This window comes from Mesitornis unicolor, unplaced genomic scaffold (genome assembly GCF_000695765.1).
Source record: "Mesitornis unicolor isolate BGI_N332 unplaced genomic scaffold, ASM69576v1 scaffold15860, whole genome shotgun sequence".
Classification (NCBI taxonomy): domain Eukaryota; kingdom Metazoa; phylum Chordata; class Aves; order Mesitornithiformes; family Mesitornithidae; genus Mesitornis; species Mesitornis unicolor.
The window spans coordinates 19,210-37,091 of record NW_010159117.1 but is presented as its reverse complement, the minus strand read 5'-3'; the positions used below and the strand labels follow the sequence as shown (position 1 = coordinate 37,091).

The 17,882-nt window shown below is 38.2% G+C and overlaps 1 protein-coding gene across 1 annotated transcript in view; it reads left to right on the top strand.

The window, feature by feature from the left end:
* PARD3B (par-3 family cell polarity regulator beta) overlaps nt 1-11,465 on the top strand; it is a gene marked incomplete at both ends in the record, with an annotated part of 124,803 nt that extends 113,338 nt beyond the window's left edge. Inside the window, 2 exons of the mRNA XM_010185683.1 lie at nt 10,090-10,296; nt 11,287-11,465. Of these exons, the coding sequence (XP_010183985.1) occupies nt 10,090-10,296; nt 11,287-11,465 (386 nt within the window). The remainder of the gene's footprint in view (nt 1-10,089; nt 10,297-11,286) is intronic.
* Nucleotides 11,466-17,882: the final 6,417 nt, after the last annotated feature.

The following is a 17,882-nucleotide window of genomic DNA, read 5'->3' as shown; positions in this document are numbered from 1 at the left end:
ACAATCCTCATCTCTGGAATAAGACCAAGCAAAGAAGTTTCAGTACAGAGGATAGTTTAAGAGGGGGAAAGTTGAAGCATGTAAAACAAAGCTAGGTTAAAGACTCAGTATAATTTCAGCTATGGATTCAACTGTGAGGAATCCATAATAAAATACTGCTATCAAATTTTTAAGCATTCAAATGATCTCAAAAATCTCACTAGGAAATAAGAAGGAACCTTTGCTGAGGACTTCAGCTGAAAACCTACATAATCCTTTCAAATTCTGTAGGGATTTTGAGACAGAGCTGTGCCAGATAACTTTCTCTTAGTTAATAGTGGGTTTGACAAAATTCTGCATATTCCCATTCAGGAATTGGATTTTGACATCAGCTTTTCAAAAGTGGTTCAAGACAAATACTAAACTCACAAACAAAGCAATATCAAAAATAGGCATGGCTTTGTGAATGGCCTCTGTGTGTGTGTGTGTACAGAGATTGATTAGAGGTGTATATGTACCTTTATTACAGGTTAACTGCTGGCAACCTAAAGCAAAATGTGCATTAATTTCTTAAACTGAAAATTAACCTATGCACTTTCTATTTAAACATGTACAAATAAACAGAAGGAAATAGGTTTTCATAACTTCTTCTGGCAATTAGTCTATAAACGGGACCAAATGTAGATTAGGAGCAGAAGATGCGAGTTCACTATGACTTTTGGTCTGCTTTATTTTAAAGTGCTGTAAGGAACAAACTGTCTTGCATTTCTGTGCTAATAGGACACACTAATCACTGGGAAAGGTGATTCTGGTTTTGTTCAGGGTTTGCGAATAAAGGGTTGTTACTGGAAATGGCTCATTTACTCTGTATGTGCCTGAGACAGAAAGTCTGAGTCCTCTGAAGCTTTTGTAAATACACGTTGCAGAATCTTCCCAGACTGAAATGTTTGCCTATTTGTAGTTGGCTAATCCAGAAGTGGTTCCCTGATAAGGTTAATACCCAGTTAATTGCTCCTAGCCTTGACATACAGTTTAATTGCTACTTGGCCAACATATGTTTGTTGCTTGTTCTGTGTAGAATTCTAGGGGATGTAATGGTGCAAACCATGGGCTGGTGGAGGGCAAGCAAAATAAATACAGTATTTTATGTTCTTTTAATTCAGGGCCAAGTGGATTTGGATGAAGCGTTTATTTAGTTTGCTGGCTGCTTCAGATGCTGTGGCATATTGATTCCTTTTATTACTAGCAGCCATTTAACCTGACCTCTCTTAGATCCAGTATTTTAAAAGCCATAAATTTTAACTTCACTTATAAGCAAGGACTGAAATGCCGTGAGAGCCTTTTTATTAGCAGAACTTTGCCTTACTCCATGTTCATGTGTCACCCATGGCAACAATATTTAGAGCATCTTAAATTAGAGCGGCTGTTGGGCAGTTTGGTGGTGGTGGGGTTAGCAATAAAGAGAGCTCATAAATATCTCAAGCATGTAGGATTCACTGATCCAGAGTGTGGGCAGGTGTACAAGAGCAATGCCATTATTAGCAAAAAGGTATCCTTTGTCTAGGTTGTTTTGTTTAAAATCAAGCTTTTTTTCTATAGTCTCAATGTTCACAGGTAAGGAAAAGCACACACAAAAGGATTTATATAATTTAGTTTTATATAATTTAGTTTTTAATTGGAAGTTAAATGGGTGAAGTTGAAATGTATTTTTCTTTGTTGCTTTGGCTTGGCTTTTCTTTTACATTAATAATCTTCCTTGTTGTTGCAATAGCCTAAATTAATCCCCAAATGACGCTTGAAGCAATCTTTAATGTGCAGCTTATATGAGTGTTTGTAAAAATGTGTCCAGGCCAAAACTTGATGCCTAAAAATGACATACCACTTTTTAAAAAAGAAAATAATTATGAATGAAATTATTGATATGAGAGAATTTGTTTCTGCATTCACATGTGTAAAGAACTTGCTTCAAATTAGTGAAGAAAACAGAAAGCTTGGTATGAACTTTTTGTAGCCTTTTGATTTGTTACTTCTGATTTAAATGAGTAATTGTTAAAAAAATTATTTCAGGCTTGATGACTGAGTAATAATTTAGTAGTTTATTTCAAAATAGGGTTAAGGCTTAAGGAAATAGATCATGACCAAGAATTTATCATAAGTACTGGCTTACTTTCTTCTGTTCTGCTACTGAAGAAGTTTCCTGCTCTGTCCCACGGGTCAAAGGTAACACTCTAGACGTTAGCTTCATACCATTAAAAGTGACTTTGTTTAAATATTAGTGCAGGGACTCTCACTTCGTGTTAAACTTTGGCCTGCGAAAAAAAATGCTGGTTTAGTTTGAGAAGTGTAATTTATATCAGTCTCAGAAAGTGTCACATTTCCCAGTCCTTTAAAGCTGGATTGAAATGTTTGACCTTATCAGAGGGTGAGTATGGAAGTAGAAGTAAAACAATTGCAGGGCACTGGAATTTTCTTTTACTACTACTCAATTCCAGGCTGATCAATTTACAAGGTGCCTGAAACCACTGGGGAATCGTATTTTCTAAACACTGGACTTTTTCGTGTCTGCATTGCTTTTCCTATAGCTGATTGTAACAGCTATGTCTAAAATAAAATTAGATATACATAAATATCTTTGAGGAGAAAGCTTCTGCTTTGTAGAAAGTAGCTTAATTTATACTGGGACCCATTCAAAGGGGAAGTGCTTCAGTTTGCACCAGCTAGAGAGGGAGAACACAACCCTGCCAGAGAAGTAGGGATTCAAATTGCCTGGGAAAACTTTTCACTGGATGCAGAGCTATACTGTGAAGTGGAAGGTTATGTGAGAGGTTAAGCTTGTGTAACCAAATGAAGAAAACTAATTATTTCAACAGATAACATCAGACTTTCTTTTATGCAGACAGGCTTGGCTTGGCCACATTTTGTCCAACATTCAGCACTAACCTAGCAAATATATGTGCCATTTTTCTGAGTGCTTTTGCTTGAACCTCATTCTTCTTTTGCCCCTAATTCTTAGCTTTAATATTGTTGCACTTTGAAATTTATTAGCATTTTTGAGATGTATAACCCTGTATGTATTATTCTTGTTAAAATATCCACATGTTCTTTTGCAGTGTTGTTTTTTGTTAGTGACTATATGTCCTGGTTTGAGCTCAATAGAACTAATTTTCTATTTAGTGATTTTACTTTTCAGCTCAGTCTCTTCTAAGTGTCTGAACTTGCTGAAACTAGCAGCATGGTTTTCCAGACAGTGTGTACTTCTAGAAGTGATAACGACAAGGCCACTGTCTCACCATGGGTACCGTGACTGCGCCTACGGGAGGGGGAAAGTGGACCCAAAACTGACCAACTAGGTATTCCATCCCACATACGTCATAGTTGGTATAAAGACGAGGGATCATGAGGGTCTCGACCCTTCCATCTTGGAGTCTTCCCTTCCTTCTTGATCCTGCCCTCTGCTCTGATCCTGCAATGGCCAAAGTCTGAGCAGAACCCTGCTAGTTCGTCTCTCTCTGATCCTGATTTGTGTGTTCCTGCATCCTGCTCCCACTGCTGCTGAGCCCGGTCTGGGACTTTTCCAGTGCCCTGCTCTGCAGAGCCTCTGGTGACGTATTCGTCATTGGGGGGAGGGTGGGGGACGGATTTTATATTAGTTTTGTATATATACTTATACATGTCTGTATATATTTCATTATTTTCCTATTTACATGACTGTCCTGTAGTATTAGTATTATTGTTTTATTAAATCTGTTAGTTTTATTTTCCAATCCATAGAGTCTCACTCTCCCTTATTCTTTTTTCTCTTCCTTTCTGGGGAGGGCAGAGGGGTTAACAGAGAGCGTCTGTCCAGGATTTAGTGGCCAGCCCAGCCCTAAACCATGACACTGTAGAAAACAGTGACACCAGCATACACTTTTAAGATGACAGTGGTGCATTTTTGCCTCATTGCTATTCACTGCCTTATTCCAAGGATTTCTTCTTCAGTTGGCTAAAGCTCAGCATACCTTCTGGGCTACAAATTGTGGACTGACATTATTCATAGTTGAAATTGCAGTTTGTGCAAATACAGGCTAAATTGCAATCATTATATGTAGATTGAAAAATCTGTAAATCTGAAGACTGTAGCAGGCTCTTTTAATCAGAGAGCTTGTTAAATTCTCCCATGCTTTGATTTCTCTTTCTTAGATTGTTTTTTTCCCCAGTCAGGTGTGGGGTTGTTCTCTGTTCAGTATTCCTGCTTCTAATTCAGAGTGTTTAGTTTCAGGTATAAAATGAGCAAAACGATACATGTTGTCTTTAATGTGTGAGTGCAAGATAGTAATTTTTCTCTTGCTTTTTATCAAGCCCTTCATAATCTTTTCTATGCTACCTGTATAAGCTGGTGTTGAAGAAAAAGCTACAGTATGATCTAAGGCTATTCTACAAGAATGTCCTATTAAAGCTTTTCATTTGAAAATCACAAGCTAAGTGATGTCACGACTTTCAAATTCCCCCTTCCTGAATCATTCTCTACATTGAATCAATTGATGATTGAGGAAGTATCTGAATATAATAATACAAGTGAGAGGAAAAAATCCTTTGGAGTTGTGCATACTGTGAATCCTACCAGAAATAAATGAAACTACATTAAACAAAATGGTTCAGAAAGGATTTAACATGAATTAATTTAAGTCACCATGTGATGTTGCAACCTTGTCGGTAAGAACCATGTCTCTCTACCTATTCTCTGATGTTTATGGCACATGGAGATAGATAACTATGACAAATACTTTATCATTTGCCCTTAACGCTTATTAAAAGAGACTTGCACTTTTCACTTAATATGCCAATTTATTTAGAGGTAAATTTCCAAAACGAGCTGTGGGGAGAGTAAAGCACTCAAGTCTTAATGGCTGTTTCTTGCCTTTTGCATTTTTGGACATCTTTCACTTTTATTAACAAATATGCCTCATTCTCATACAAAAGGTTTTCCTACAGCAGGGTAATATTTTGACTGAGTTTTGCTGAGGGGCCCATTTTACCAGCCTGATACCTATATCACTTGATTTGGTACAATGGAAATCCTGCTTTTTTCTTCCTGACCAAAAGTTGGTGTGTTTCTGAAAACATGCTTGCTAGCCTTACCTCTGCAGGGGTGATGTAGGGTTAGGAATACATTAATTTGTGTAAAATTACCCAAATATATATGCAATCAGTGAAGTTTTATTGTATTTTGAAAGTCATGGGAACATACATGTATCAAAAGATATTTGAAACATGTCCCAGTTCCTTTAGAGAAGAGATAACTACGGACTGAGCAGTTAGATCAGTTAGGCTGGGGTAGGCCCGAGTTCAGTGAGGCTAAGCTGGGCGTCATGAATGTTACCCAAGGTGTTACGTTCAAAGCAGAACAGACACAGCCCTGTGCCTGCTTCCTGAGAATCTGTGGCGTATCTCACTCTTGAGTCCTACCACAAAAGAAGTCAACCTTGGCATTTCATGAACCAACAGTTGTTTGCCTGCTAGAAATGCTGTCTCCAGCATCCCAGTATCCACAGGATAAAAGACTCATTGTTTTCATAACCATTTTCTCTTTCCTAGTAACATACGCACCTCCATCATGCACAGTGCAGTAGGAACCAGGAGTGTGTGTGTTTAGTGCTCCAGAGAATACAGAGCCAGACTATTTATAATCTATTACAACTTTGTGTTTATTCTCATTTCTCAGTCTTAGTGACACTTTTCCTTTGTGTTTTTCTTCATAACTGGTTTTTACCTCAGTATGTCTTTCAATATGTAAATAGTAAATTAGTCTAGTTCACATAAATATGTTCCTCTAGGCATACCCATATAGTTTCAGTTTTCAAGAAGAATTATTGTCTAAAAAGTAAAATTAACTATAAATACATAAAATGTTTACTGTTTAGGAATTCTATTTCATATCGAGTGGCAGTGATTCATGGCTTCTCTTCCAATTCTACTCTCTCAACATGTGCCTTTGGGGTGGCTTGCATGGCCAACAACACTGTCATTTGTGTCATTTGATTTTCATGACTGACATCTTGCTTTTGGCATGTTTCCTTCTGCCAGGCTATAAATAAAAAGAAATGGATGTGCAGATGTGGAAAAAGAAGCCTGGAAATACCTGAAACTAATAATAATGGTAATAAAAGAACAGAAATTAGGTTACATTTACTAGTACATTGAGAAATAAAGTCTGTGGTAGCCATGCTGGCATTGAGCAGAAAATTAAGATGCACATAATGCCATCTTTCATTTAAGGGATGATCAGTTATTGGTATGATCTAGGAACCAGCAACTTGTTTCAACCAGCTGTAGGCAGGTACTGATGTCAGTTGTTGTTTTCGCTCATAAATTTAATAGAGGTGCTTAACATAATTCACCACTTATAAAAAAAATTAAGTGGATGCTTCAGTTGACATTTTATCATTGTACTACAAAGAAGCAGTAAAATGAGGTCTCAAGAATTTGAAATCCATAAAGGTAAACATTTTTACATGTCGAACAATTAAATTTCACATTGCCAAACTATATTTTTTGCATTCAAAATTGGAGTAAGGCTAGATATGTACACACATACATACACACTCCATGCACCTCCAGAAATGCCTGTTAATAACCTGTAAAAGATGAGGGCGTTTTTGTTGTTTATTTGTTGGTTTGGGTTTTGTTTTTTTACCCATGAGGGAAAAATAATGTTTTCAGGCTTACACGATTCCTAAAGGTCTGCAGAAATAGAAAAGGTAGTGGAGGAGACAGGGGTGGGAAATTTCTCTAGTTGGGATCTGGTACTTCTTTGTTACGGAGTCTTGCGCATTTCTCTGTAAAACATCCAGTAATGGATGTGAAAGCAGATGCTGGCTGTGAAAGCAAGGGGACTCATCTCCATGCTTAGGGAAGCTCGTCAGCTCCTGTATCCTAGTTGTGCACTAATATGTGATTGCTGCAGCCTTACAGTGAAAGGAGAAAGGAATAAAAGCTGAATTGCAAAAATATGAAGTTCTCACTGATGAAAACCCTGGGGAGAATGTCCAAGGATGTAAATTCCTTGACTTAATGTTCTCCTTAATGAGGTTGCAATGCTGCTACTGTCATCGATAAGAAAAAATTCAATTATTTTTCATCTAGGTTCAGATGCTTCTTCGCAGGTGGATTTTGATGGTAATAGTGAGAAACTTCCAATGTTGCCAGTGAAACTTCAGACTAAATTATTGCACTCTTAGAAAGGGGCACCTAAATGCTTAGTACTAATCTGTGACTGAAGATTCTCAGTAAGTTTTTGACTAAATAAGGTCACTTTTAAAATGGTATAACACAGGAAGGTCACAGATGAAATTTAACTTTCTTTGCCAGAAAGGGAGAAATACAGTTAATCTTTGCCATTTTATACTGTCCTTTGAGGTAACACATTATTTTTTGATATTAGGCAATGAAGTGTCTATAAGCAAATTCTGTTTCTCTTGGGAACATTAGAAAAAAAAAAAATAAGTTTTCCAAGGTAGTAGTGTTCTAAATTTCCTTGGTGGCAAAAAAGTACTCTGTTTAGTTTCTTTTTTTTCCTCTTTTCAGTCGCAAACTGAAAATATTACTTAAAGTCACTGTAAGTATTCTCTTTAAAACATAAAAAACCAGGAAGTTATTGTAGTTATTACTAAAATTAATTCCTCAGATGTTAAGACAAAATAACAAAATAAAGACTATTGGTACAGAAAGAAATATATTTTGCCAATAACTCTGAGATTCCTATGCAATTCATTAAGGCAAGTGTTGGACAAAGAACCTTCTCTTGGTGACCCTGACTGAACTGGCTAGTGTGTGACCAAGTTGCCTAAATTGCGTCACGATGCATGCAGAGGAAACTGCAGCGAGGCTGAGCAGGCAGCTTGCTTGCTGGTGCAAGTAACATGTGAGTGTGTCACTCCAAACCTTAGGTGCTGGCTTGGATTTTCTCAGAAGTGGCCTTCATGAGTTAAGAGTAGTCTTCCAGTCTGAGTAATTGGCTTAGCTTTATATAATACAGGCTCTAAGCAGCATTTAACCTGAGACTCTTTTTTTGTTCGGGTAGTACCACTTAGAGCACTAATTTAATGTAGTACAGCTTGTACTATACATATAAACACCTTTGTGCTGGCTTTTGACACAGCTGTTTCAGGTAGCTGGGTAGCTGCAGCAGTCTGGAAATCAGCATTGGCCACAAAGCCTCCCCGAGCCATAGGTGCCGTCTGATCTCCAGGCCCCGGGCTACAGCCATGCAGAGACCATGGCCCTTTGCAGGGACTGCGCTGCCTGTGTCTGGAGCTGGGGCTGCTGCCATTGCTTCCTTGCAGGTGCTGTAGTCGCCTTTAAGCCGTTCCCCAATGAACACCGCTCCTCAGAGGCTCAGGAGGCAGTGTGGGAGCGTGTAGCCCCTGGCATGCAGTTGCCCACCAGGCAGCCCTCAGCTTAAGTCCCGTGGCCCAGCCTGGCCAAGAGCTGCATTTTCCCCAGGCTGCTGCGGCCTGCCGGAGTGACCACTGTGTCCTGTCTTCTGCTGAAGTGACCCATCAAAGCTGTTTTCTGACTGAAAAACAAGAGCGTTTGTTCTCCACTGATCAGAGAGATTTTTAATTTTGGCATCTTTTGCAGTGATTATACTTCCATTGCTTTTGCTGCCTCTCAGCCTGAGATAGGCACCACCATGCCTTTACTAATGTGGAAGTTTTTAGTGATTTTAAGAACCTTTATGCTGTATTGCTCTAACTCCATTTTAACACTTGCTAATTTTTAAGTAATGGTAGTCTTCAGAATGGAAATTAGTGAACAAAAGAAGGTCGTACTGTGTGACCAAGCAACCAGGCTTCCTTTGAACTTGTTTGTCTCCTCCACCCTCTTATTTTCAGTTAGGTATCAGTCTGCAGGTAATGGAAGAGTAATTTGCTTTATGTAGACACTACTGATGAATCTCTATTTCATGCCAATTCTTAGCTTTTTCCTTTTAAGAATTCACTGATCATACTGGTTTAGTTCCAAATTACCTGCACTCTAAGCTTGCTAAAATCACAGCATATAGTACTTACATATCTGTCTTTTCTGTGATCCTTGAATCAATTCAGACATGACAGTATATGGACGTGGATGTCAAAGCTGTCTGTTCTTAACATTCTCCTGTTGCTTGCATTAGTATCACTTAAAAGTTGAAAACCAAAGTGTTTGTATTCTCAAAGACAGAAGGCATATTGCAAGGCAAAGTCTCTTCCTCAATGTCTGTACGTCATATTTACTGTTTTAGCATATAAAAACTAAGTAGATGCTACAAAGGTTTTAAAATTAGAAATTGTGAATTTCTTCATTGATTGATATTCATGTGTTCATTGAACTTTTATCTTTACCTATTCAGTCATGTTAATACTAATTAATACTAATGATGCTACAAAATAAAGCCTTTCTAAGGTCAGATAGTCAAGCATTCAAAGAGAGGAAAGGTTTGGGAATGTGTATTTGTTCTTTTTTGTATGAAGTGCTTTCTTATGCCTATAAACAAGGAAAGAGGCAGTAACACCATTTATGTTAAGTTGCTGGGAATACTTGAATTCTTGAAAAACTTGCTGTATATGTTGATACCTTAGCACCAGTTTCAGCTTGGAGAAAAGGGTTTGATAAGACTGTGAGAGAACTATTATCTTCTCACAGGAGGAATGCATTTGAAAATAACCATTCATACCACTTGCTTCATTCTAAAAGCCAGAACTCTTGTGTAGCATTGGGTTTTTTGTGAGTCTAAGGATAATGTTCTCCTTGAGAGTGTTTGCAGTGTCCAGTTGGACATCACTGTCAAAGGGGGAAGAAGCAACCCCATCCTTATCACTGGTGCGGACTTTAAAGTGACACAAACTGAGCCAGGTATTACCCATCACTGTTTTCAGGTCTGCAAATTATGTGCCATTCCCTCCAAGTGTGAACAGGGATATCTACTGAACTAGGTTTAACTTGGTGTTATTTTTAGAACAAATTACATTGATTGCACACTATTTCAAAGGCCCCAAGTAATAAAGTACACAATTAAGTGTATCTGTCTGACTAGTTTCATTTCTCTGTGTGGTTTTATGTATAAAAAATTAACTATTTGTTTTTCAGACTCTTCTGGCAAAGATTTTGGTCCTACTCTGGGATTGAAGAAGTCCAGTTCTCTTGAGAGTCTTCAGACTGCTGTGGCTGAAGTTAGGAAGAACGAACTCCCTTTTCACAGACCCAGGCCTCACGTGGTCCGTGGTAGAGGGTGTAATGAGAGCTTCCGTGCTGCCATTGACAAGTCTTATGATGGACCTGAAGATGGAGAAGAGGGTATGTAGCTAGTGGCACTTATTGAGAGAGCTGCCTTCAGTTAGCACTGCTGAGCTCCAACTCAGTAAAGTACATAAGCAAGTGATTTAGTCCAATTGGTGTTGATCACATTTTAAAAGCTGCTCATGTCTTCCACTGAATAGAGCTCTCTTTGCAGTACCCTACCCAACGTTGACTGGGTTTAGTGTAAAGTCTTTCACTGATCTCCTTCGGGGCAGGGGTGGGTTGGAGGATTTAGAACTCAATCCTTAAATAATTATATTTTTCAACTTCAAGAAGCAGCTGCCTTCTTCAGATTACATTAAAAATTATCTTGCTTGTTTTACAGAGCTGTCTACAATTCCCCCTTCTCCAACCAGGAAATTTGTTTCCTGTAATAGACAAGGCAGAGTGTATTGACAGCACCCTGCTGCTCATTCTGTCACCATGGGCTTATAGACCCCAGTCTGGAAATATGTCTCCTTTAGCACGAAGCTTAGAACTGTGCTTGGATGCTGAGCCCCCAAATAGAAACAACACAGCTCTTCTCCAACCAGACAGAACAGTTTATCTGCTTCTTTTTCAGCCATTAAAATAGAAAGACTCTAGGGAGCAAATGAAATTGTTTTGTTATGTAGGTTGGTTGTGTCAGTCACCAGAATCTCTTGTTGAAGTAAGCTCTCGGTGTTTGCATCCCAGCATGTCAGTTTTCTCAAGCTGATGGAGGTTAACAAGCTAGATTTCAAATAGAATAGTGTTTTACCATGTCAGGTTTTTTGTATCAGGAATAATTACTAGAAAACAAGTCATTAAAATAACTCTGTATTTAATTTACAATAGAAATCTGCTTGAATTCACTAGATATGTTTAGTCTGCTTTTTAAGTTAGTCAATTAAATGAGTAAGTGTTGTGAGTCATTTGAGCACTTTGTAGACACTCAGGCTGCGTTTCATGTGTTTGCATTTTGGTGGCTCCTAGCCATCCTCACTGCTTCTTTTTCATTCTGTGCAGATGGTTTCTCTGATAAGAGCTCTCATTCTGGTCAGGAAGCTCTGAACGTGGAATCTGCCCCTCCAGGGAACCCTGAAATAGAAGATGCAGAAACCAAAACAAAAAAAGACAAAAAAAATAGAGAAAAAGAAAAGAAAAAGGAAAAGGGCAAATCTAAAATCAAAGAGAAGAAAAGGAAGGAAGAAAATGAAGATCCAGAAAAGAAAAAGAAGAAAGGCTTTGGTGTCATGTTGAGGTACAGCATTTTAAAAAGCAGAAAAGTCACTCATTCTCATTAGAATGTAGGAAACAACTGATAGTCTCATAAAGTAGTGGAAACATTATTTCACTTGGACTCAAAATAATGTTTATGTTATTTAAAAAGAAAGCAGTTTATACTTTTACACCAAACTTGTAGCTGAGGCAGAAGACATTTGGCAGACAAAATGTCGTTTTGTGTCTTTGAAATTCATTCCCATATGTCAGAAAAGATTCAAGGTTTCAGGCTAAAAACAAGCGCGTGTTGGTGGGGGAGTCTTTGTGCTGAGTAATACATGACCCACTCTCATGCTCAGACCTTTGTCTTCTCTTCCCGTGCTTATCTGCTTCCTTCACAAGCTTTAGGGAGAGCAGGATTGCTCGTGTTACTGTAAACACTCCAGTAACATTTGCAGTTGCTGAATACCACTAGCTATGATAAAATCTTTGCTTCACAGCTTCAGCCATTGCCTGCAGTGGTCAAAAGCTTACCATCCTCCCTGCCCAGCATGCAAGTGGTTGCATTTCTTCTGTGGCTATTGTGGCTGGTTTTGCATCTCTGGAATCATCAGATTAGACAAAGTTCTTCAGGCTGTTTCCTTGCTATTGCTGGAGCCTTCAGTGCTGTAGGCACGCTGATTGCTATCACTCCTGCCTCTGGTACCTGTTTACTCTACTGAAGATTGAAGTGTTTTCATTTAAGTAGCCCTTTGCAATTAATACAGGGTCTGTGAATGAAATTTAATGATCACCTGTAGGAGATCAGACTGTGAGGCTATGTGGCACTGAACACTTTAGTAATCACAGAATTACACAGAATCGCTCGGTTGGAAAAGACCTCTGAGATCATCATGTCCAACCATTCCTGTCTACCCACTAAACCATATCCTTAAGTACCTCATCTACCCAATGAGGAGTTAGCTTTAGGAGTCTGTTGGTGTTAGCATGTTGTATTTTAGACAAGCCAGATACATGCAAAAGCTAGAATTGTTGCTTAGGCAAAGATGCATTTAACTAGTAATCTAAAATTCAGCTGCAAGACCATTCACTTACAGTGATACATGAACTTGCATTGCAGCTTTCTGCTGATATGTCCTCTGGAGTCAAATGGCTTGTGTTATATTGACATAGAAAGTTTTAGCTGCCTTTCTTCCACGTATCATCAATAAGAAGCCTCAAAATTGTCCTGTCAATTTTTGAACACTGCAGAGAGATTGTAAAAAATATACAGAGATACTTATGTGCCAAATTTGCATGATTTCAGCAGTTATTAGTGTTTATAAGGTCAAGTTGCATGGGTATACCAGTCTGCATTCAAATAGGGCTCTTTAGGAATGCTGAGGCGGCGCATACTCACACCTGTGCTTTACACGTGCATTTGTGTTCATGCTGTTGAAAGAAATAGGGCTTAACATGGAACAGTAGTCAAAACAGTGAATAATTAGGAGGATAACTTCAACAACTTCATTGTGTAACTTAAGCTTTATGTCTATTTTCATTCTTCTTTTTAACTCTTTGGCATGAGTAGGGCTGTTGGAAGAGGAAGGGAGTGACACAGAGGTCTGACAAAATCATAAGTATTCTGTTTCATCTGTCACTGGCAGATTCAAAGTTTGAAGTGCAAAAGCCTTACAAGGGGATATGATACTTGAGCCAGAAAGAACATGGGATGACATCAGACTCCAAAACAAGCCGTTGTAGTTGACAAAAAATCTGATAATGATCAATATGCAAAGCTGGGAACGAGAGGTTACCATTCTTAGTGATTCCATTTTTCAGCATATATTTCACATTTTGGTTGTACATGAGGTTTACACACATATTCTTTTTATAAAATTGCTTTTTATTTAGATTGATAGCCTTCCCAGCAGACAATAACTGTTAACAATATTTACGTATCTGTATGGCAACACAGAATGAGAATTTCTATCCCACACCATTGAAAATCTCTACAAGCCACAAAGATGGAAGCAACAGGTTATAATGAACAGATGAGGAGTTGTTTGTAAGAGCTGACAGTTCAGCTGGGAGGTTTTTAGAGGTTCTGTGTCCTCGTCAGTGTTTCTTCCTAGAATTTATAAAATTGTTCTTAAAAAGAAATTCCTTCCTGAGAAGGTGAGAGTCCTAGGGAATCCCAGTCATGATAAAAGTGAAAGAAAGGTGATGACCCGTAAAGATTGAACAAGAGCAAATGGTGTGTGTTTACAAAAGAATTGGGGACCATATGTCCCGCTCAAGATGAGCAAAACCAGGCTGGTATATTTTCAGGGAGAAACTGCTTTGGATTACATGAAAAACGAAAACAATTAATCTGAATGTTTTTAAAAGAAATCCTAAGAAATTAATAGGGGAACTTAGAAGGGGTCAAATACTGACTAAATACTAGATTGAAGAGGTATTTTACCAACTGGTGTGAGGAGTGAGTGTCAGGAGTGCTAGGGAGGAGGAGACTACAATAAGAAAGTTTGAATGATCAAGTATTTTAGCAGCACAGATGGAAAGAAACAGCCAGATGTTTTATGACATTGTGGAGGTGAAACTGGCATGTGATATTGGTAGAACATCTGTGGAAGGAAAGAGAAGCTGAAGATGACAAAGTTGTGGGCTTCTGCAGCACACCTATTGCTTAGGTGACTATTAATTCTTGGTAGCTTAAGAGAAATAAGTAGAGAGAAGTACTTCGAAACAGACGAGCTCGGTTTTTGACATGCTGAGTTTAAATTGGAACCTGCCATAGGAGGCATTAGAAATGTAAACACCATAGGGGAGCAGAAAGCTGGATGGAGACGGAAACCTGTAGTGTGCCTTTTGTAGATATGGTGGTAGTTGTACGGTGATCCCTCATGTGGGAGACCACCAAAATGAAGAGCAAGAAGCAGAGCCCCTGCTAGACTTAGAGGAGAGAAAGGTGCACGAGTTGGGAAGGTAAGAAAGCCACTGGCAAGAGTAGGAAAGGGATTTATCTGCCTGGGACCAGGCGAGGCCATGAATTGTTTAAACTAGTCTGGTGACTACAGCCATGTAACTAATTGGTTATATCGAGAACTGAAGCCCCACACTGATACGTTCACACTGCTTGCAATTTGTGTTCTGAGCCATTTCAGCTATCCCTGCATAGTTCTGCTGTGCTGTGCGGATGCATCCAAACAGGAAAACAAACTTGCTGAACCCATGTCAATATTGGGTTAAGTAGGAGATGATCATCTATGGTGAAGGCTCCAGGACCAGAAGGACAATCAAAATATTTCTGAGATCTTGCCAGAAAGCTCAGTGCTGATGAAGATGCACACTTTCTGGCAAATGACTGCAGGTCAGGTGTAAAGGACAAAGGAAAATAGAATTTGAGGCTAAAGCAGCTGCTGGAAGTTTCACACTTGTCTCGGGTGGGGTTTTTCTGCTATACTTGCTGAGTTGTATATACAGCTATATAACAAGTTTTATCTTTATAGCAGGTCCATATGAATTGGCTTGTTTCTGCCTTATATTAAATTATAAAGCATTTCCAGATATTAAAACTTAACGCAAGTATTTATCTGTAGTACAAGAAGTGTTGAGCTTTAGTCTTTTGCATCTGAGATTTTTTAACATATTGGAATTGCTACTGCATTGGGTTTTTTACTTTTTTTTTAATTTAACAACAGAAAATAGCAAAGCTGTTAGCAGTTGCTAACAGATTTCACTTAGTGCCTCATCTGTTGCTCAGCTGCTATTTACTTGTAGTTCCTGGTCTTTTTTTACACATAGAAAAAAAAAAAAAAGATTTATTTCCTGCTAAGCTTTTCCTGGATTGAAGCTTTATTTAGGTGACTGTGATTCAGGGAGACCATCAAGAAATCATGCTTTTATTTTTGTAATCATTGTTTTTAAAAAAGTCCTATTGTTTTACCCAGTATTAGCTGGAACTCTTGGCTGTGGCACTTGGAGCAAAGATTAATATAATGGAGATTTGAAATGCAGATGACACTGGTTATTACTGACCAGTTCGATCTCTGTAATCCAAAGTACTATTTTACTGTGGTGCAGACTGCACAGTATGTTTACTTGTTTGGTTGGTTCTGATGTTGCCTGCCTGAGTGCTGGATGTGCATATGTGCTGTCCAAAGAACAACAGAAGTTGACTCTGTTAACTGTTTGTATGTAACGTCAGCTAAGTGAGCATTATATTTTACTTTTTGATGTTTTCTGGCACATTGCACCATCACAGCTCACTAAATAACCCACCGCTAGACAACAGACGGCCAAGTAAATTGTTATTGTACATCAGGAGAGCAGCTACATTAAATGCTTTCATTTTTGGAGATGTGACTAAAAGCATACTGCAGTCTCAGGAAAAAGCCAGTGTCTAGCATCTATGCCAAGACTCTTTCGGAACAGAAATAGTATTCAGTTCTATGCAGATACAGAACAGTGACAAGGTTATACAGTACCACAATTATCCAGTATCCAATTCTTGGTTCATCCCTTTTCTTACATTGAACCGATTGATTCTTTCAGGGCACGGTGAGGCTTGAGGAGGCTGCTGGACCTCAAATGAGCTTCCCTGTACTTCCTGTCGAAGGTGTTCTGTATTTTCATGAGCAACACTATAGTGAAACAGCATATTTGTGCCTTTGAATAAAGGTAGCATGTAGTGTCATTGGTTTAGAGCTGTCAAGCCTTGTGAGGAGGCTCTGTAGGCTGTTTTGGAAGGGTTAATTAACTGCTTGGTGCAGGGTGTTAGAAATCCCTGATGCTGAGCACTAATGCAAAATGCATCATCACTTAGCACCAGGAATACAAAGCTGATCTAACCAAGAATTTAATAAATAAAAAAATCCTTAGTTTGCTAGCTGATGAAGTCTAGATTTTAAAATTGTGATCTGTAGTTATTTAATTGCCATGCTCTGAAAAGCTATCAAAATATTATTTTCTAACAAAGATAGGTTTCGTGTTGGTTTCTAAATTAAAGTGGAAAAAGACTGAACCTTTAAATCAGCTGGGAAATGTGACCTCTGCTGTGCAGTGCTGCTCTGTATCCTAATCCCATAGCAGTTGTTACGGTCTTGGCATATAATAAATGTAAGTCTATGGCGCTCTCACTACCTTTTCCAGATAGTGATTGTAAAAATCCTGGGCAGCCCTTTCAGCTTTATGGGTATGAAGGTAAGTTAGCTAATGGACTGCAGCCACACCAATGGCATTTTAATCGGTAGCTCCCCTAGGCAGACACACCAGTAAGCTGAAGTCATAATTTTTTTGTTGTAAAAAAAATCTTAAGAGCAAGTATGTAATTGGTGACTCAGAGTAAAGAGTTTTGCTGAACTGGAGTGCAGTGGAAGAACACCTTCTCATTCAATCTTTATTTCTAGGCTGGATTCAAGAAAAAAAAAAACCAACCAACCAACTTTTTTCATATATGGCAACTTTTGACAACTTGACTAGTTCACTGGCAAATATTTTCAAAAATATTATAGGTGAGAAAAGCCTATCTCACAAATATTGCAGGTCAACCATGACTTGCATATTTGTGCATATATACATGTAACTGCAAGCACAGAAAGCAGGAATATATATGTGCATATTAGTTACATTTGCCTTTTTCTCTTCAGAAATAGTGCGCTTTCCCACATAACAGTTCCTCTTAAATTATTTACCTTCCATTTCACAATATGAGCCATGAATATTTTATTTTTTTGTCCCCTAATTTGCCAATTTTCCTTTGAGCTAAGTGCCTTGGTGATTTTAATTTTTCATTCTAGTTGGAAGACAGAAATGACCCTTTTTTCTTTATTACTGTTATAGGCCTTGTGCTCAGAATAATACGTTTTACAACCAGCACTGTTGAGCCTGTAATGGTATTGCAGAGTAGATAGCATAATATACAGATATTGACTTCCATTAAGTATAGCACTGTGATAGCTTATGGAGAGATTTTTTTCCTGCTCTGTGTTGCACTGAGAAGTTGAGAGTTGTAGAAGAAAAGTTAGCAACATAATGAAGAAAGAGCAAATAATAGAGATGTGATTTGCTGGAAAGAGGCAGTGTTTTTAATGTATTTATATGTATGTACATATGATGCTGGAAATCAGTATGGACGTGGGTAGATTAAAAAAAAAGACTAGATTAAATTATAACTTAATTAGGCTATAGTTATTTTAGATTCTTTTTTTCCTTAATAACAAAATTATCTGAAATGGATCGTGCCTGTGTATTTGATAGACAGCATCAGTTAATGAAGCAGATGAGTTATTCAGAGACCTTGATTTCCTTTTGCCTAATAAAATTTCCACTTTTCAAATAGGTAAGTTGTTAAATAAAGCTTCTGTTTCCTTCAAAGAGCTCTGGAGCAGGAGGGAGAGGACATACCTAATCAATTTAAT